The following is a 21,403-nucleotide window of genomic DNA, read 5'->3' on the forward strand; positions in this document are numbered from 1 at the left end:
ATAAAGAAGCGGCAATGTTAGCGGATGAATCATTAGATGATTCTGATACATTAATTTTTGCGGGAGAACTAGCGGACGTATAAGCGGACGTACTAGCGGACGTATGCGCAAACGTATGAGCGGGTAAATTACAAGACATATGAGCGGGTTGATTAGCGGACGTATAAACGGACGTCGAAGCGGACGTCGGAGCGGACGTCGAACGGCGTGACGCATGAGCGGGTTGAATTACATTATTTTCAGAGTGATTGCTCGGCACAGTGCGAGACATATCATCCGAATTAGCGGATTGCGACAATGTGCAATTATAAAGGTGCGGACAGATATTTGACGTTGGCGCATTGACAACGACACTACAATTTGATTTACTAGATTTAGCGAAACACAAACTTGAATGGTGACGTTTAAGCGGAAAGCAATTTGAGCAGTTTTTAGTGCTGCTACAAGCGGAATATTTATGCGAGGTGCTTAAGCAGTTTGTACAGTATGAATTATTTTTAACAATTTCGTACCTTTGCCTAGGAGTTAATTTCATAAACTCAGTGCACTTGTATAAGTGGTCATGCTTTTCATTTTTACATACGACACACTTATGATTTTCATGTGAGCTACGAGCGCTTTCCGTATTGACAAAAGACTTAGTAGACTTAGTAGACCTCGTGACAGGTGTAGGTATGTGTTTAGAGCGAGCTTTATTTTGCAACTGTGCATTAACATTGCTCCCTCTAGACAGCACCTTGCTCTGTTCCTTCACAAAATCTATAAGACTTTTATATGTTGGAATTTGTTTTTTACGATTAATAAGCTCAAACATTTTAACGGTATCTTCATCTAATTTAAGCGTAGCCAAATGAAGGAATATAAAATCAGTCAAATCAATTTTTAACTGTTTAAGTGCTTCTACCGATGAATCAAAAGTGTTTATGAAATTATCTAGTGCGGTATCATTATTATTAGCAAGTGGCTTGAATTGCAACACTTGATTTAAATAAGCGGAAGCGAGCGAGCGGGGGTCGTCGTACTTCTGTATTAAGGCATCCCAGATGATATTATAATTTTCAGCTGTTGCTGGCAACCCTGAACAAACTGCGGCAGCCCTATCAGTTAATTTTCCGACTAGGTAAAATACCCTTTCACTATTATTTAAATTCGGGTTATCATGAATCATACTTTTAAACTGCTGATAAAACAACGGCCATTTAGTTAAATCACCATTAAATGAAATAAGATCAATAGGCGGAAGATGCGATTTTAATTTAGGGAACTTTGACAAAGACGCCATGTTAGATTCAGATTCTTTATTGCTGTTAGTCGCTAAGACTTGTTTGACATAACAAAATAATTCCTCGAATGACATCCATGATTGATAATTAATAGGATTTTTAGGATTCAATTTCAACTGTATAGCGTTATATGAATCTAGTGTTTGCTCGAATTCCTTTCGTAAAATGTCTAGGTTACCTGACTGGCATAAAAGATTAGGTAGTTTACTAGAATCAATTTCTACTTGCAAGGCGGCATCGTAGATTCGTTGCATTCGCGCAAACATCGCATCGCGCTTCGATTCCAATATTAACATTTGACATTCGTCATGTGTACGCGGTAAATCTGAATCACCCTTTGTAGTCATTTTTAAAACTCAAAGTACCTAAATAAATCGAACACAAGGTAATATGGTATTTAACTAGGTTGGTTAAATATGTCAATTAAAAAATATCGATATTATGTAACCAATATAGTTTAGCGGTAAGTATATACTATAAAATGCGTTGGTTATACTGTGAAAACACACAACTCCTATATTTAGGCGAGCGGTTAAATTATTGCGTTGCAAACGTAAAAATATTATTTACGGAACGCGTATTTGAGTGCATACAATAATCACAATGCTGGTTGAATACCTACTCCGCGCGCAATGGCTCGTACCTACATTAGTCTATTCATAAAATCGACAGCGGAACTTATGTAGGTACCTACCTTATTCGCGTCTTATAAGTAACGACAACTTAAATGTTAACTACTACGTACCTATAAGTAGATCTATACGTTTTATTTCCCAGGTTTGCGGAATTATATTATGGTTAAATCTTATACCGAAATAATAAAGGTGTGCGGGTAAATATGAAATTTTATAAAAAATACTTTATTACTTCTAACCTAGAATATCAAACGATAGAATTACGTAGGTATATCGTAGGCCGTACTTATAATCTAATAATTCTGCAATATTACGACACGATGCAACATTAGGTATCCATAAATCGTGAATGCTACTTGAAATAATTCAAACTTATTGACTCGACGTAGGTAGGCGGTACTAAAAATTATATTACTATAATTTGATTAAATTAAAGAGTCGAGTCAATTTTATTATGAAATCGGATGGATAAGCCCATAAATCCGATTAAAAGATTCTGAAATCCGGTTCGAGAATGGACCATAAAATATGGTAGCTCCAAATTAAAAATTAAAGGGGGGCCTTATGCCACCATACTTGAAAACGTGCGGTCAAAATTATTTTGATTTTAATGGACTGTATTAGCGGTTAATTGCCCCATAAAAACGTAGCATTCGACGAAGGAGAAAAAAGGGGTGTGTCCTCCAGGGAGTGGTTAGGTAAATTTGGACTTACGTGGCTGGAATGGTTCAAAAGTCTGTTCCGAACTGCAGCTTTCTCGTCACCACACTTTCACCATCCCTGGCCAGGGTATATTTGTAAATCGCTGTTGCACTCCGGGGTGTGTCACATGGCGTGTCGCGGTGATTTTGCGGTTGTTTATTATGCACGAAAAGTAGTGTCTCACGCCAGCAATAGATTATGTTGCACTGACTTCGGCTTAGCGCATTACACTTGCATATGCTTGGAGTCCATGAGTGGGAAAGGGGAAGGATATATAGGACAGAGTGAGTAAGGGATACCCACGTCCCTGTTATGCGATTAAATGCAGTTCTGAAGTAGGTGGCGCCATCTATTGAGATTTACCACAGCCGTTACTTGCGGGCGTCCATGATATACGTACAAGTCCATAATGTAAATGAAATGTTACGTCGCCAAATTAAAAATGTTTGTAGAATTTTAATTTAAACGAATGTGATGTACGACAGACATTGAAATATACATATTTATGGAGAAATAAATGTGATGCGCTTTATAGGTAAGTAGTGTATAGATGTAGTGGTGTATCGGTGGAAACGGGCCACTTTGAATGGTCCGCATTGATAGAGGAACGCAGAACTCTGGGTGTAGAACTATAGACCGCTGGCCGTGTGATCGACCGCTTAGATGTGTTGTACTGTACTTAGCGCGCTAGTGTCTAAAGTCGTCAAATGTTTAGAACAAATCCTATAAGAATTGATGTTTGTCTGTTGGTTACCTGCGTTTGTGTTTTGTTCGTTCGATTGTAATGAGCTTCGTGAGGGAGTTGCGAATATGTTACTTATAACATAGCGTTTGCAAATGTTGTGTGATATCATTCTAAAATATTGTTAGCTACCGATAGTCCAAACTATTGTTAGGTTACATACTTTTTTAAATCAATTTATTATTATTGTGATTAGCTTTTAAGATATAATTATATGCAATATGAACGATATGAAGTATGTTGTGATCGAAATATTAAAGTTAAGTATTCATAAATCATTTTAGATTCTGGATTGTTTTCTAAATGAAAATATTTTTTAGAAATGAAATTTTAACTTTTCCTCATAATAAATAATAATAATAATTAACGTTATATGTGTAAATAGAGTATTTGATGGTTTATTTTAAGTGTCCATTCAGACGGACCGCATCACAGCGCAGCAGTGCTCATGCCGTGCTCTTGTGTGAATGGTTTCACACGTTGAAGTCGTTGCAGCCAGTAAATACTAAGGGTGCGTTTCCACTAAAGCGGACCGGAGACTCAGATTCATATCGATTTTTATTGCCACAAAAAATATATGCTTACAATTTTAAAATTCCTCAAATGCTAGACCAAAATATGATTGTTTAGATTATGTACCAAGAAATGCTTAGTCACTCGTTCTAATCCCACCGCGGCCACCATATTGTAATGAACCGAGGTTGGTTGACCTACAATTTGCTTTATTTTATGAAGACCATCTTTTATAATATAATTACACTACGTAACTTATGCTACGAATGTCGAAAGATTATTATTACATGACGTCTTGATCATTCTGTTACGTCATCTCTTAATAATTTGACTGTAGTTGAAAACACACGTCTCCGCTCCGTTTCGGTGGAAACGCACCCTAAGTACTAATGCATAAAGTTTGTGGTGCAATCAATATCGATGACAGCTTGACTGTGGTACAAGTAAATAGAACTTTGCAATTTTTAGCAAGCAATATGTTTGCAGCTGTCATGTGGTTGCGGTACGTCTGATCGCACTCTAAGTGTGCAATCACGCTTTGTAAAGCTTCATTTACACCACAGCAACAGTGCGACAGTTTCTGATAAGAGAATTTAAAATGTAGCAAGAATCGACAGAATAGGCACCGTTATATTCCAATTTCTAAGCACGATACTGTCTCGGCATCAAAAGACTGCTGCGTGCTGCTTTCCTAGTAACATGTCGCATGTCGTTGCTCCGGTGTAAAACAGCCTTAAGAGCGATCTTCTACATTAGTAATAGTAATGTGAAGAATTAGTTTTGTGAATCCTAACTAAATAGTAACCAGCTCAAAACCAGTCCAGAAATATTTTTTGTAATTTTATTGATATAAAAGATGTTGTATTATGTTGAAAGTTGTAATATTTATAACAAGTAAGTAGGTTCCCTGTACATGTGTAAATAGAGCTTTTTATTTTTATTTCTGACTTATTATTTTCTCTCTCTCCCCCCCCCCCCCCCCCTCCAACCCCACCCCGCTCCTTTAATAAGAAAAAGTTATCTAAATATATTATTTTTAGCACTTTCTATTTCAATATAATTGCAATTTGATACGGTTTACCTTGGATTAAAATATTTTAGAGTTTTGATCTTTGGAAAATGATTTGAATTTATTATAGGATCTAAAATCTAAATGAATAAGTGCCAATGTTGTCTGCCAGTACGATATAGTGTGACATATTATAAGCGGTGAAACGGGTGTTAAGCCCGGTGTCCACCCAAGCGGAGTGATGTGTTGGCGTAGTCGAACAAACAGATTTTTAAAACATGACGTAATAATTTTTTCACCTATTATGAATCTGATTGGTTGACTGAACACATCCCTCCGTCCCGCTTAGGTGGAGACCGGGCCTTAGGCGCTGTTTATACAGAAGCGGTGCGTTCGGGGAGATGTGTGTCCGCGCCACTTCTGTGTAAAGGTAATCGCATACCGTGAGACTGCAAGAGCCGTCACGTATTCAGTTATACCCACCGAAAAAATTATATAAAATTATGGATTATGGATTTTAAATACAGCATTTGCATTTGCCTATGTCAAAAATAAAGTAATGCCCAGTGATTATTAAATAGAGGGATTTCCGAAATACGTAAAACCCACGTCCCTTGTTAGTTTTATGTGTAATAAGTGATTTGACTAGTTGCCAAACACTGGATTATTAGGATTATAATTCGTCCGCGAATATCAAGTCTTCTCGCCATTGAGATCAGTCAATCGAGAGAGGTAACTAGCCACGACCGAACCCTCCCACGATCAGACCATAGACAATTTAGAAACTATATATAAAATTCTCGCAGAGAGGCTCTTGGAAAGGCCTGTCCAGTCGTGGAAGCATTCTGTAGCAAGTATTCTGCAGGATATAATTTGGAGTGTGCCCAAGAACTCTTTGACCTGGTTCCTCCTTCACGTTCTTCTATCGCGCCGCAAGGCATCGTCAAGGTCTGAAAGGTCAAGGTTTAAAAGTCAAGAGTGAGCAGGCATCTTCAAAGCAAGCGCGCTTCATTTTAGGCTGCATCATCACTTGCCAGCAAGTGTGATTGCTGCCAAGTGCTAGTCTATAAATTAAAAAAAATTGTCCCTGCAGAAAAGCGTATCCGATGTGTTCTGCTAGCGCTATACGAATTATCATCACTATAACTCGTGCCAATAAACGAATCGAAAATGGCAGCGTTAGGTAATCATTCCCTTTCGCTCACACACTGCAACATGTACATGTTATGTGTGAAGTGTGCGAGTGAGACGGAGTCTATTAGCACGAGTATACTGAAACATACTTAGCTCTTGCAGTCCTGTGCGATGGCCGCCTATTGTAAAAGTAAAAAAATAAGTATATTATTTTAATGAAAAGATATATCTTCCTACCTAAACATTAGTATATTAGACTGAATCTAGTAAAAAAATACTATGAGATATTGTAGATTCCGACTGTGAAGTACCTACGTGTAGTGTAAGAGACAGGCATATAATATGTATGTAGTGATAAGACGTGCTCCGTGTGTTCCCAGTAAACCGTTCCCGACACGCTGCGTTTTATTTCATCTCCCGCGCTTTAGCACACTGACGCCGTACTGACTGACTGACTGTATGGCCGTATGCACATAGTACGGCACCAGCCATAGCGCGTGTGAATGCGCCGGTGTCATAGTTATAATAAACCCATAGTTCGCGACAGATCGACGTAGCAAATCGAGGTATGAGGTGGGGGGGGGGACCCCGCACACTCGCACAACCAACCAAACCAAAGCATAGTGCGAGGCGTCTCTCCGCTTCATTCCCCGATTGCCATATTGATCTGTCGCGTACCATATATGCCGCTATAACAACAAATAAGAATTTCAAACCAAAAGAGTTATTTCTTGTAAGTACGATGTACGGAATCCTTCGCGTGCGAGTCCGATTCGTACTTGACCGATTTTTATTATAGGTACATACTCGTACAACTTAAAAATTGTATTGTGATATAATATGTCCGTCGCTATCGTCGTGGCTTCAGTACTTACCATCCACAGAGCAATATGGTTAACGTACCTATGTAAAGTCTAAACCTAAGTATCAACCCATCGCCGGCTCACTACAGAGCACGGGTCTCCTCTCAGAGAAGGGTTTTGGTAATAGTCTACCTCGCTGCACTGGTCAAGTGCGGACTATATCTACACCCACCTTTGAGAACATTATGGAGAACTCTCGGGCATACAGGTTTCTATTGATATTTAATCATTTATAACGCACTAACTCTGAAAAGTTAGAGGTGCATGCCCGGGATCGAACCCCCGACCTCCGATAAGGAGGCGGACGTCCTAACCATATACCTACGCTCTTAATAGATTTCAGGTTGAAATGTATAGAGCGCACTTTAATTTTGCTTACTTAGACTTAAGTTTCAGTTAAAACGAGACAGAGTTATGCCAGCGGTATAACGCTGTCTCGTTTTAACAGTGTCTGAAGTGTAAGCAAAGTCAAAGTGCGCTCCATAGATCTCAGCTTCAGTGTAGTTATCTTGCAATATTCCACGTGACGATTACGGATGAGGAATTTTTAAGGAAACAGTTAAATAAAAGAAAACAAAGTGTAGTAAAATAGTTTTTTATTTCAACAAAACTAACTTCTGATATATTTACTTATGATTTTATATCCAGAACTATTACATAATATTCTAGCCTGTTTTGAGCCACGTTTCCATTATGCAAGCGGCTTGCATGCAAGTTGCATACGGATAGGGTAGTGGAAACGTAGTGCACTTCAGGCTAAGTCAGCTGCAGGCATAGATATGTAGCTGCGCGTGCGTCGGTTTTGAACTCGTAATGGCGCGGCTCCACTGCGGAAATCCCAGCAATGTTAATGATTCGAGTTTTACGATAGTTCGCCATTCAGCAAATCAACTGACCTAGGGTGGTCTAGGGATACTGCGAAATGTTTTGCGTTTGACGAATTTTTTCAAACAAGTTTGGCAATCAGCCGGCCGCCGCCGGACGAGACATTCTGTGACAACGAATAGTGCACTGTGGTGTGTGGTTAAATATATCCCGGAAAAACAAAGGCACCAACCAAAAGTACTTATAAAACTTTATTTGAATAAAAAAATCTGTATTCTTTTCCACTCGGGTTGACGCGAATGTGCAGAACGATACGACTGCCTCCCAACATACAACTCGTAAACGAAACATTTGTCGACACCCGATAGTGGAGCTGCGTCATACGCAAAACGCGCAACCGTCGCTTGTGTGTAAAAGATTTGAAAATTCGAAGTTTGGAAGTTGCAAGCTTCGGCACAAACTCTCGCTCGCAAGTCCTTGCAAGCGCATGCAAATATTTCTAACTAGCTGATACCCGCGACTTCGTTCGCGTGGATGTAGGTTTTTTAAAATTCCCGTGGGAACTCTTTGATTTTCCGGGACAAAAAGTAGCCTATGTGCTAATCCAGGGTATAATCTATCTCCATTCTAAATTTCAGCCCAATCCGTCCAGTAGTTTTTGCGTGGAGGAGTAACAAACACACACACACACACACACACACACACACACACACACACACTCACATACAAACTTTCTCCTTTATAATATTAGTGTGATAGTGTGATGCAAGCGACTTGCACGCAAGTGTGACGTCATACTTGCATGCAAGTGTGACGTCATACTTGCACGCAAGTGTGACGTCATACCTGCACGCAAGAACGTGCATAATGGAAACGCGGCTTTGATGATTATAAGTTGTGACAAGCACACGCACAACCAGAGTTCCCCTATATGTTTATATAATATCTTTAGTTATTTACACATTCTACACTTTAGTGTACTAAGGTGTAGAATGTGTAAATGTAAGCATCTGTTTAAAAGATAAGTAAAATGTAATAAATTATGAAAAATGATATACAATTCCTCTCCTCTCGCGCGAGCTTGCTGCAGTAGCTATATGATAAAAGTTTTGGGAAGAAAAAAGTTTAAAATTATAGTAAACTAGAAAAAAATAAAAATGAATTCTGTACAACAAGCTCACAGAACTAAACAAGGTAATAGAAATGGTATGTGCAGCGTTCTTTAATAAATACCGGGACAGTGCGTGTCGCGTGGGACTCTGGCTGTATGATACAACAAGGTACATTGTTTAACACGCAACTCTATAAAAGACGGTGGTCTCACACAGCTGGTTTGTTTGGCGGCCATTTTAAATAAAAATTGCTGTTTTGAAGTAGCTTTTACGTTACTTCCCTCCATTAAAAAGTATACAATATTGCAAAACTAACAATTTGAAGTCATATATTATATTATGCAATGTATGTATTTACATAATAAACATTTCAAACGTTTGAGAAAATATCTCTAGCATGCAACGCAATGTAAATTAAACTTTAAAACTACGCTAATATGTCTGTTTTTACAATAAAGCGCACTGATGTCTCACTACACATCTGCGCGGCGACCACACGCGCTCCTCACTTGACACTTCCATATTTATTCAGAATTCCGTGATACATATAAACACACACGACTGTACTATGCGTCACAAATGTGAACACCGTCGCCATAATTTCAAATTTTTATTTTTACATAATTTTATATTTTCGTAAGTTTCCTTTAAAAATAAAAAGGAAAATACAAAGAGCATGCTGTAAATATTGTTGAATAAAAATTTTATACACACAAGATGTACTGTCGTCACTCACATTCGAAACGCATAGTAAATGTATGAGAATGTCACTTCGTAAAGAAAATACATAATTTATCACTATTTCACCCATGTTATAAATGCAAAAGTGTATTTGTTTGTTCTCCAATACGTCGCAACGGAGCAACGGATCCACGTGATTTTTTACATCGACATGGTAAATGGTCTGAAGACTTTTTCCCGGAAAATCAAGGAGTTCCCGCGGGATCATCAACTAGTGAAAAGCGTTTCTTTTTGTTCATACCGATATCGTCACATAGCGTTGGGGTTGTAGAGGCGGCGCGTGCGCGGCTTGAACCTGCCTCGCTCGTCTCTTCGCAACTCACCCTTATTATTCAGAGCACTTGTATCGCGTCGTTGACCACTTTTGTCGCCTAGTCTGTCCCTTTTGTCGGCGTGTCTGTCACTTTTGTCGCCTAGTCTGTCCCTTTTGTCGGCGTGTCTGTCACTTTTGTCGCCTAGTCTGTCCCTTTTGTCGGCGTGTCTGTCACTTTTGTCGCCTAGTCTGTCCTTTTTGTCGGCGTGTCTGTCACTTTTGTCGATACGTTGGGAGCTTCCCGCCTGTCTGTCACTTTTGTCGGGATTCTGGTCATTTCTCACATTTTTGTCGCTCCGTCGGTCAGCCTTTCCCGTCGGTCGGTAATCCTTAATCAAAGATTGGTCGGCGTTCAGACGCTGCCGTCGTTCGGCGAGTTTGCCGTTAAGCCGGAGAGAATCACTGTTGACTCCGCTCTGTTTCTTCGTGTTGTCGGTATTTTCGCTCCTGTCGCTTCTGAGCCGCTTGTTAGGCCGGCGGCTGTCTGTATCCGAATCCGGAGTTCTGCTCCGCCTGCGCTTGTTGGATTGCTTGTTGCTTGTTGCGGCAAGTTGCTTGCTATTTCCGTTAGTGAGGCGAGCGCTCGTGCGCCGCCCGCTCGGTTCACTACCTGAGTCCCTATCTAGAGATTTGGACCGAGCTCGCTTCGTTGTGAGGTTTCGGGCGGTCTGTCCCCGGCGTCGGTCTGGTTTATCGGCATCCGGGGAGTTGGAATCGGTGTCGACGGTTTGGTTTGTATCTGGCTGTCGAGTTCTCCGCCGTTTGGGAGGCGGCCGGGCGCCCGAGTCGGAAGTGGAGCCGCGTGGGCGGACGCGGCGGTCGGAGCTGGTGGTGGAGCTGGACAGCGCGCTGGAGGTGTCGGTGCTGTCGGTCGGCCGGACGCTGTCGGAGTTGGGCGTGGAGCGGTGCCAGACCGCGAAGCGCTTGGTGAGCTCGGAGTACGTCGGTGTGCGTGTGAATATGTTCTTGGTCCTCGCCGCTGATTGGTCGATTGAACGTGCGAGTGCGTCCTTGTTCCTCTTTGGTGATTGGTCGAGTGCGCGTTTGAGTGTGTCCTTGTTCCTCTTTGGTGATTGGTCGAGTGTGTGGGTAGCGTTGGCGGAGCGAAGTGAGCGTGTTTGGGATGCTTCCTCTTCTGCGTCTGAAAAAGAAATCGATTATGAGACATTACAAATTAGTCACAATAATATAGCTAGCTAATGCCTGCAGCTTCGGCCGCGTGGATTAGTATTCTTAGTCTCTGAGAGTAAAAGGGGAAATCTGACAGGTAGATGTGTCAGTTGATTTTCGATATTATTTCAATGTAAGCAAAGTCAATAATGGTTTGGCAGGCAATAATGTTCTGTGCTTGGTTAGATATGCGCCGACCCGTCCGCGGTGTAACAAGTGCGAGGTCCCTGTTTGGTTCCCGCAGAGGCGGTGCGCTTCGGGCGCAGGTCGCGGCATACCTGACACGATGAGGGTCTCCTGGGGCTTCGGTCGCGGCAGGCGGCCCCAAGCGCTTCGCACGGGCGGTTGATGGAACACGGAGGCGCGGCGTGCGGGCAGCTTGCGTGTTTTCATCTCGCCTGCATTAGACACGATACAAGACATTATACAGTGTTTCCTATGCCTGCGCAGTCACCCACTGCGCAGGTACAAGATCAGAAGCCTTTAACGAGACGCCAAATATGCAGATCGATATATCGACCTACTGCATAAGTTCAAGGTCGGAGATGTTTTGTTGTGACACCAACTGTACAAGTGCCAGGTGTGTATATGGAGCATAGAAGGTTAATATAAGTTTCCATACAATTCTATGTACGAGAGCATAAAAAGTGTTGTATGAAAATGTATATACATATTATACCATACATACTTGCCAATTATGTCTATGTACCATTTCTGGCAAAATTGTTTGTAATTAAAATTAAAATGACTTTTATACATGGCATAATATTGAATATCAAATCTTCAAAAAGAGCGTCCGCCGAGTTTCTTGCTGGTTCTTCTCGGTAGGAAAGGCATTCCGGACGAGTGGTAGATGCTTTTGACGATTCAAAAGTACTTGTAAAAGTTTAATTGAATAAAAATAATTAGAATAGTCACCGGTGGCGGCGGCGGCCCTCAGCCGGGCGGCCTCCTGCGGCGGCAGCGGCATGGCGCCCAGCGCGGGCAGCAGGTAGCGCAGGTATCGATTGCGCAGCGACTGCCACGAACGGACTGCGCAGCGGAAACAGAGCGGCCGATGGAGAGAGCTGCGCTTGCAGTCTCCCTACGTGATCTTATCGGAAATGAGATCCGTGGGAGACCAACAAGCCACGACTTCAGGTGTGTACAGTAAAATGATACTTCAGGTCACTGGTCATGTGGTTGTTTATTTGTTAACTCGCAAACAACTAGTTCGCCGGCAGCTTCGCCCGCGCCCATTGCTCAGCTCCCCTGCAGCACCAGCACTGACGAGTTGGAATCCTAACAATGTCGCAAACTTCCTCTATAGATTTAAAAAAAATTACGCAAATCGGTTCAGAAATCTCGGAGATATCGGTGTACCTAGATGAAAAACACAACTCCTCCATTTTTGGAGGTTGGTTAAAAAAGTAGCCTATGTTACTCCTTGGTTAATCCTCTATTTGTCTGTGAAAGTCCCGTCAAAACAGGTTCAGCCGTTCCGAAGATTAGCCCGTTCAAACGGACAGACATAAAAAATTTCAGAACGTGATTTGGTTCAAACAACCATTTGAGCTTAGTATGAGGTAGTTATTTCGAAATTACAGACAAAACTTCAATTTTATGTATTAGCATATAGTATTCGCGCGCGGTCATGAACTCGAGCTCAAAAGCGCGCGAGCGAGAACCCCTTGCGGGACGGATCAACGGACAGGGCGTGGCTACTCACAGCAGCCGGTGCTGGCGTGGTGGTCGGGCTGCAGCTGCCGCCACAGCCGGTTGCCGTTGACCATGCTGGCGCGCCCCGCGCCGCGCACCCAGCGCACCACGTGCTCGTCCTCCGCAGCGCTGTACTCGCGTATGCCCCCTCTACACAACCAAAGGGTTATTTCCAAAAACAACCCATTTTCAAAAAACCGGCCAAGTGCGAGTTTTGCCGACATTTTGCACGATAAATCAAAAACTATTATGCATAAAAATAAATAAAAATCTGTTTTAGAATGTACAGCCCTTTCATAATATGATACCCCACTTGGTATAGTTAGGTACCTTACTTTGAAAATATAATCCTTACTAATTGAAATATTAGTATGGACTCCACCCAAGGGAAGCTGTGGTTACCCTGTACTTACAAAATCTAGACATGAAAGAGTAATCTTACCCCCTTCCCTTCGCCGGTTTCTTCTTGCCCCCCTCCTCTTCCTCCCTGTCCCTTCCTCCTACTTCCTTCAGCTCCTTCCTCTCCTTTTTACTGCTCAAATCCCTTACTTCTTTCAATTCCTTCATCTCCTTTTTACTGCCCACATCTCCTACATCCTTCAAGCCCTTCCTTCCTTTATTACTGATCACATCCACTTCCTTCAGCTGCTTCCTTGGACTATCCCGCATTTTAGTTCTGGAGTTAGAGCCGGGTTTAAGCTGGCGGTTGTGGTGTTTGTTGCGCGTGTTCTCTTCAAGGACTCTGTCCAGCTGCGGAAGATATCTATTGTTATACATGTTTAAATGTAGTATAGAAGCAGGCGTTACTCTGCGGAAGTCCATGATGTACAAGGAACCAAAAGCTTAACTTGCTATAACCCGCTACACCAGACAAGTTTATATGGTGCAACGTGCAGCATGCGATATGCATGGGATGATGTAGACTTTACAATGCCTAGTTGCAAACAAATTAGACATTGTAAGGTCTATATCTCCTGAGGATGTTCCGGTGTCGGGGCGAAACGTGCGTCGAGTGGTTTAGGAATTAGTGTGGTACTGCTCGGTGGGTGGAGGGCGGGCGGTGCATATAATTTTGTCCTACTCACCTGTGTGTTGTCCCTCTTCACCCGGGGCGCGGCTTTCGTATCGTTCTCCTTGTCTAGCTCACTGTCGCTGTGGCCGCGCGGGCGCAGCTCGGTGACGTCACTGCTGCGCCGCGCGCGCATGCGGTACCTGCGACACATGCGCACCAGCTTACTACCTTTACTACTACATGTATTGCATTTGTTTATATTGGTTTTAAGTGCCTCGTACATAATGCAACGTATTTTTAAAAGAGACGTCCAAATTGTGTTTACAAAGGAGAAACAGATCGCTTCCAAGTAATATGTATATAGAAATCCTGTTCACACTCCTGTTGTTCGGAATAATTTCATTTTGAATAAAGCACTTTTTTAACATTATTTTATTTAGAAGGTATGAGGAGGAAAAAAAGCATCTTTAACTGAAATGATATAGATGCTTTTTGTGCGTTTTAAACAATTAATAATAATGCGTAAAAAATGACTCACGCGCCATTTTAACTATAAGTGTCAAATGTCATGTCAAAAGTAGGATTTTAGTTCTTATTTCAAAGGTGAACCGCACTTTTGACATGACAAGTGACCCACAGTTCAAATGACGCAGGAGAAGTCCTTTTGTACGGACTATACTCGCTTTACCGGTGAAGGAAAACATCGTGAGGAACCCTGCATGTCTGACAGTTCTCCATAATGTTCTCGGCAGTGTGTGAAGTCTGCCGAACCCTTGACCCACTGATTGAGAGCCGTGCTCGGTAGTGTGCCGGCCGGCATGGGTTGATATAATGATGATGACGAAGGTGAATATTGTAGTGGGTAAATCTCGCTACGTTCCTAGCGTCGCCTCCTGCGCAGGTACAAGGTGTGTACCTCGTCTGGCCGGCGCTGGTGTTCGTCACACTGCGCAGGCCGAGCGTCGCGATGAAGTCCTGCAGGGAGACGGAGTCAGCCATGCTGGCTCTGTCCCGTAGCATGCGCGATATTTGAGGGCATCTGTAAAAAATATTGTTACTCAAACGATCTTTAATCACTTCAAGTCTAAGGCTGAGATCTATGGAGCGCACTTTGACTTTGCTCAGACTTGAGACACTGTTAAAACGAGACAGCGCTATACCGCTGGCATAAGCTGTCTCGTTTTAACCGAGACTTAAGTCTAAGCAAAGTCAAAGTGCGCTGTATAGATTTGAACCTAACTTCCGCACCAGAGTTGTACCCCGTCCAGTGTCCACTCATGCGTATGTAAATCTAAATACATATACAAAAGAATAATCGGACTGACTGATCTGTCAACGCTCAGCTCAAACTGCTGGACGTTATCAGGCAAAACTTTGGCATGCATTTGGCATTATGAAGTAGACGTCTGCTAAAAAAATTTTTGAACATTCAACCCCTAAGGGGGTAAAATAGGAGTTCGAAATTTGTGTAGGTGTCCGCGCGGACGAAGTCGCGGGCATAACTAGTCGCGAATGTACATAACATGTGCGCCTTTAAGGTGACGCATTCTCGTGCTTCCTTCATACAGACGTAGGAAGGTGATCACTACATTATTTGATACTAGGGGATGCTCGCGACTTCGTCCGCGTGGATGTAGGTTTTTAAAGATCCCGTGGGAACTGTTTGATTTCCGGGATAAAAAGTTGCCTACGTCAATAGCAGGAACCCAGGTTCCACATGCAAATGGGTTAAGCGGATGGGTATTTAGAAATCTCGCGGGAACTCCTTGATTTTCCGGGATAGAAAGTAGCCTATGTCCATCCCAGGGATATAAGCTAACAGAGTTATATAATAAGCTACCAAATTTCGACAAAATCGGTTTAACTGTTGGGCCGTGAAAACGTAGCAGACAGACAGACAGACACACTTTCCCATTTATAATATTATACTATGGAGGATTATACGCTCAAAACTAAGTATTATATCGATTTGTGTCGTCATTATCTAGGTTCATTGTTACATAACACATTGAAAAAATATTGGTATTAAAGTTATGAGCCTCGAAAGATTCCTATTTTGACACTAAAATTATGAAAAGTTTGTGCGTAAATAGATAACATTAGGAGTATAATAATTCTAAAACAATTTGACTTTAGACATATTACATTTATTCATTAGTTGAAATAACTTTACATGCAGACGTATATTTAGTAGCTTTTTCTCAAAAATACTTTTCCCAAATGACTGTTCAACCCTTTTTGCGCGCTTGATTTCGTTTGAAACTCATCGTGCCTCTCGCCCAAAGCATTCGCCTCCGCGCGGCCGTGGAGACGAGGCCCAGCCGGCGCATGTTTATACCGGGGCTCTCTTTCTCACACTATGTTACGTGAAATAGCAAACAGATTACCCACGTACGCCGGCAACTTCGGTCGAGCGTACAGCGTCACCTTAATGAGCTCAAACTCAAAGTATTTTTTTTTTAATAGGGTACCATTTTTACTAAGGTTCTGAACGCGCCGGTCTGAGAAGAAGTCCACAGTACCTCTCCACGTCGACGACAGGGTTGAGCCGGTAGAAGAACTGCCTCTTGTACTCGTCGTCCGTGTCGTACAGCTCCAGCTGCACGCCGAACACGTTGCTCTCGTCCTTCTCTACGAAGCTGCGCACGAGCATGACCATCTCCTCCGAGATCAGCATCTCCAAGGGTGGAGAGTCCTGCAACAGAAAAAAAGGAGCTGTTATAGGATCACTCCCTTTGTTTGTCTGTTAAGACCCGTCATGGGAGTCAAAACCTATGGGGTACTTCCCATTGACCTAGAATTGATGCAGGTAGCAGTGTCTTATAGCGCAGGCAAAGGGAAATCAGATAGACCACAACAAAAAACCTGTTATTTCTTGTACGGTGGTACAAAACCCTTTCTTCGGACGTCTGATTCAAACCTGCCCAGTTTTTTTTTAAATTTATAAACCATTTCAATGGGACCCGCTGGCAAGTGATCATGCAGCCTACGATGGAGCACGCTTGCCTGAAGGCACCTATTCATTCATCACTTGACAGATTTATTTTTGTTCATTCACATTCGCATTTTCGCATTCCGTATCCTAGCAGTTCAAACGAGAAACAAGGAGGTTCCATACTCCATGGAATTTAATTTACGTTCGGACGCAGACCTTGACGATGCCTTGTCGTAAGATGGTAGAACGGTGAAGGAGGAACCAGGTCAAACAGTTGTTGGGCACTGCCTCCAAACTATATCCTACTATACTGTAAAGGATTATTCAAATGATAAGAAAGCTTGGGAATGAGTCGCTTAACAGCTTTGATAGTTCTAATAAGTTAAGTGATTTTGTGAAGTGGTGATGATAAAAAGAATACCCGGCTGAGTTTGTTGTGGGCTCTTCTCAGACCTGGGCGCGTTTGGAACCCTCGTAGCTATAGTTTTAAGTTTACGTAATTGATTATCACCACTATATTATCTTACAAATCTAACAATTCTGACCATCAAAAGGTGTACAATAGTACCTACTTTGAATAAAATATGATTTTAAGTTTGAGTTTAGATTTTTCTTGATAACCTAAGATCCATACCAAAGTCAAAATTTATTTATTTCATTCTGAACCAGTGGTAAGAGCATTTGAAGATCCCGTGGGAACTGTTTGGTTTTCCGGGATAAAAGTTGTCTATGTCAATAACATAGACGCAAGCTAACTCGGTACCAAATTTCTTTCAAATCGGTTGAGCGGATGGGTTTTTAGGAATCCTGTGAGAACTCTTTGATTTTCCGGGATAAAAAGTCCTATGTCCATCCCTGGGATGTAAGTTATCTCTTCCAAAGTGCCAAATTTCGTCAAAATCGGTTAAACTGTTGGGCCGTGAAAAGGTAGCAGACAGACAGACATACTTTAGTATATTCATAATATAAGTATGGATGGTTTCTATTCTAGTCATACCCGTGTTTCCTCATATTGTCTTTGTGAAAGGGATTTGCTCTTGGCTCGGCTCCCACGACCCTTACTTCTCGGTCCTTTACTACCGCCGCCTTTGTTTCTCTGTAAATTCTTTTTTCTCCGTGATTCAAACTCACTGTCGCTGCTTGATGATTCTGAACTCTGGTTTCTCCTCACTTGCACGACTTTATTCTCTATTGCTTGTCTAACAAGAGCTTTGCTTCTGTGTAAATTCTTACTTCTCCGTGTTTCAAAGTCGCTGTTGCTGCTGAAAACTTCCTGACTTACATTTCTCCTCACTTGCACAACTTTGGTCTCAACAGCTTCACTTGTGAGAGCTCTTTTTGTTTGCAAGTTATCTTTTCTCTGCGTGTCAGCTCCCGCGCCTGCGTCACTGCTTGTTGGCTCCTGACAACACAAGATAGGAATAAACACAGAATCGCTCTGCCAACATCAATGTTAGTAAAGGAGAGTTATTAATTTTGTGTATTATTTCATATTTATTATTTACTAGAGGGTGCCCGCGACTTCGTCCGCGTTGATTTAGGTTTTTAAAGATCCTGTGGGAACTGTTTGATTTTCCGGGATAAAATGCCTATGTCAATTACAGGGACGCAAGCTACCTCAGCACCAAATTTCATACAAATCGGTTAAGCGGACGGGTTTTTAGGAATCCTGTGGGAACTCTTTGATTATCTGGGATAAAAAGTAGCCTATGTTCATTCCCGGGATATAAGCCAACCCTGTACCAAATTTCGTCAGAATCGGTTAAACTGTTGAGCCGTGAAAAGGTAGCAGACAGACAGACACACTTTCACATTTAATACAATATTAGTATGGATTTGGTTGAGGTAACTTGCATCCCGGATGTTGGCATAGGCAACTTTTTATCCCAGAAAATCATTTCCATGGGACTTAAAAAACCTAAATCCACGCGGACGAAGTTGCGCGCATCATCTAGTACTGATAATAAATACCTGTGTTTTCTTTTTGCTGCTTATAAGTGTTCTTCTCCCGGACCCCTTGCTGCCATGATCTTTACTCCTCAACTCCCCACACCCCTGATCGCTGTTCCTGTGTGGTGGATCTGCTTGCAACTGGTATTTTAGACTGTGGTTGACTCTGTCTGCATGCATGAGCGTGGCTTGCACGGCGGCGGCGGCCTGCCCGCTGCACTGCACGCCCACCGTGATGGTGGGCGGCTTGAGGATACTGTTGAAGTTGGTATCTGTGTTGGACCTACAAATGGAATTATAATACACTAGCTGATGTCTGCGACTTTGTCCGCGTGGATTTAGGTTTTTCGAAATCCCGTGGGAACTCTTTGATTTTCCGGGATAAAAAGTAGCCTATGTGTTAATCCAGGATATCATCTATCTCCATTCTGAATTTCAGCCAAATCCGTCCAGTGGTTACAAACTTTCGCCTTTATAATATTAGTGTGACTAAGCAGCTTTCGCTGATGCCTTTATATCACAAGTGTTACGAGTTTTCCAAATGTTTGTCTAATCTATTCTTGAACTGGTTGACAGAGCTTGACATAACCACATCCTTGGGCAATTTATTCCATGTGTGAATAACTCAGTTGATCAGAAAGTGTTCTAATGGACTTGACAATGACAATTGATATTGAAGCTAGTATTGGAATGGAGTTTATATTGAAAACTGTCATTGTCACCATGATTAACCCATCGCCGGCCCACTGAGAACAGGCCGTAATCTGTCATGCTGACCAAGTCTGGATTGGCAGACTTCACACATTTTTGAGAACTCTATGGAGAACTTTCAGGCATGCATTTTCTCATAATCAAAAATGTCATAACTACTAACCACACTTTTTTAAAGAAATCTAGTATAGCGCTAATATTAAGCAAAATGGACTAGCATTTCTGGGAAACAGCAGTCCGAGGAAGGGGGAGTTTGAATTACAGAAGAGTTCAGAATTGATGGGGATTTGCCTTTTCCTTTCCACTGTGTCTCATAGAGCATATTGAAGCAATCCCTTCCAATTATATTATTATTATATCACTAACATCTGATAATAACCCTACGAGTCTAAATCTCATTCTCTTAGTGAGTTGTCTGTGGAAAAAAAGAATTCCTTTATCCCAAAAGAATTCCTGCATTATGTGGGTAATGGAAAGGAGTCACAACCCTCAAAAATGATGGTTAAAATAAAACCTACTGCAAATGATGCTGTTGACAGCACTCATGTGCATGATGACTCTGATGAGCCTTGGTGCATCCCTCCCACTGCCGCGGCGTCCTGCCCGTAGACTGCCTCGTGATCGCCAGGTCCCTGGAAACAGTTACAAACATGAAAAGTGTTATTTTCTCCTTATAGTGTTATTACCAACACTTTCCAAGGATCCAATAATACATTTTAGTAGGATAGTGGTGATATTGTCTCAGACTTAAAACAATTAATGCTCTGACAGTTTATACTAGTCATAAGATGAAGAGAGAGATTATGAAAAGTTTATTTAAAATGGAATATTTCACTAAAACTCCTATATTATAAAAATCCTAAATTCTTATTGGTAATGGGAAGTAGGTATTTGATATTTATCATATCTAATTTCATGACTTCACATAGCCTAAGCTATGGAATATGCTGACAAAAACAACACACTTTATGAAAATTGAATGTTGAGTTTCAGAGTTACAAGTGTATGAGGAAACATACATTCAAAAGAACCACATTCAAAGTTGTTGTAATGCTTGAATTTCTTCCACAAACTTTAGTCAACAAGATTGGCAAAAAAGTTGTGAGGAGGCGGTACGAAGGAGACGCAAGAGCGCGCCTGTTCTCATTTGAATAGAGTTTATACGAAGAAGATTAAAAGTTGCTTTTACAATATATGAGTACCTTATTTGCGACAGCCTGGGTCCATCTTTGGAGGCGCCGAGCTGGCGGCCGGCGGCGCTCAGCGCTCGCTGCACGACCGCGCGCGGCACGCACTCCAGGCGGCCGCGCCGCATGCACACGAAGCTCGCGGCGCCCCAGCCCGCCACGCGCCCCGACGCCAGGTCCACCTCGCGCCAGCGCCCGCGGCCGTAGACCACAATCTTCGCGCCGCTCATCGCGACCACGCTGTACACACTACACAGTGCACACACTTCGCGCTTACGCTATGTTAACCGCTGTTAGCTTAACAAGCACTCAGACCAGTGGCAACAGCTACAATCTGTTTATTTATTTTCATCAACCGAAGCCCAAACCCCATAAAAACATTCTTCAACCCCCAACAAACCCCGTCCTGACTCCCGCCGATTTTGACAACTGACAAGTGACAACCTTACCAGTGACAACTGACTTTTTTTTTTTTCTCTCGTCTGGCTTTACACTGATTAGCCAATGTCAAGTGTGTAGTTATAATTACAAGTTAGGGAAACTATATGTATAAGTATGGACTTCGTCTGTGCCGGCACCCACCGACATACACGCGGCGCCCCTTTAGAGCGCTTCCCAGTCAGTTCCACCACCAATAAACACCAGCCAGAACACAAAAACCGGCCACTTCTAACAAAAAACACTCCAAAAAGTCACAACACGCGCGCCAGTAAACGCCACCACAGACGAAGTCCCGACAACTGACTTATCTATGAGCATTCTATGAGTTATGACCAGAGATGTGCTACCTAAAGTAGGTAGCACATCTCTGGTTATGACTTTGAGTTAGCGATGAAATGAAACGTTGTCTATGTAACTAAGTACATGT

The 21,403-nt window shown here is 42.2% G+C and overlaps 1 protein-coding gene across 3 annotated transcripts; it reads right to left on the bottom strand.

The window, feature by feature from the left end:
• Window positions 1-8,465: 8,465 nt before the first annotated feature.
• Window positions 8,466-20,947, bottom strand: LOC123878819 (zinc finger CCCH domain-containing protein 13-like). Of its 3 annotated transcripts, none has more exons than XM_045926151.1 (13): window positions 20,551-20,947; window positions 19,867-19,980; window positions 18,659-18,920; window positions 17,685-18,089; window positions 16,275-16,447; window positions 14,669-14,791; window positions 13,826-13,952; window positions 13,183-13,490; window positions 12,751-12,890; window positions 11,961-12,074; window positions 11,321-11,440; window positions 10,960-11,013; window positions 8,466-10,926 (listed from the first exon to the last, which is right to left on the bottom strand). In XM_045926151.1, exons 1-13 carry the CDS (start codon window positions 20,763-20,765, stop codon window positions 9,809-9,811), a joined length of 3,273 nt encoding a protein of 1,090 aa, XP_045782107.1. In that variant the 5' UTR covers window positions 20,766-20,947; the 3' UTR covers window positions 8,466-9,808. The 3 variants fall into 3 exon arrangements, with proteins under 3 accessions (XP_045782107.1, XP_045782109.1, XP_045782106.1); XM_045926153.1 differs by having other exon boundaries at window positions 8,466-9,930; window positions 9,973-11,013; XM_045926150.1 differs by having other exon boundaries at window positions 8,466-11,013.
• Between the last annotated feature and the right edge of the window lie 456 nt (window positions 20,948-21,403).

This window comes from Maniola jurtina, chromosome 26 (genome assembly GCF_905333055.1).
Source record: "Maniola jurtina chromosome 26, ilManJurt1.1, whole genome shotgun sequence".
In the NCBI taxonomy this organism is placed as follows: domain Eukaryota; kingdom Metazoa; phylum Arthropoda; class Insecta; order Lepidoptera; family Nymphalidae; genus Maniola; species Maniola jurtina.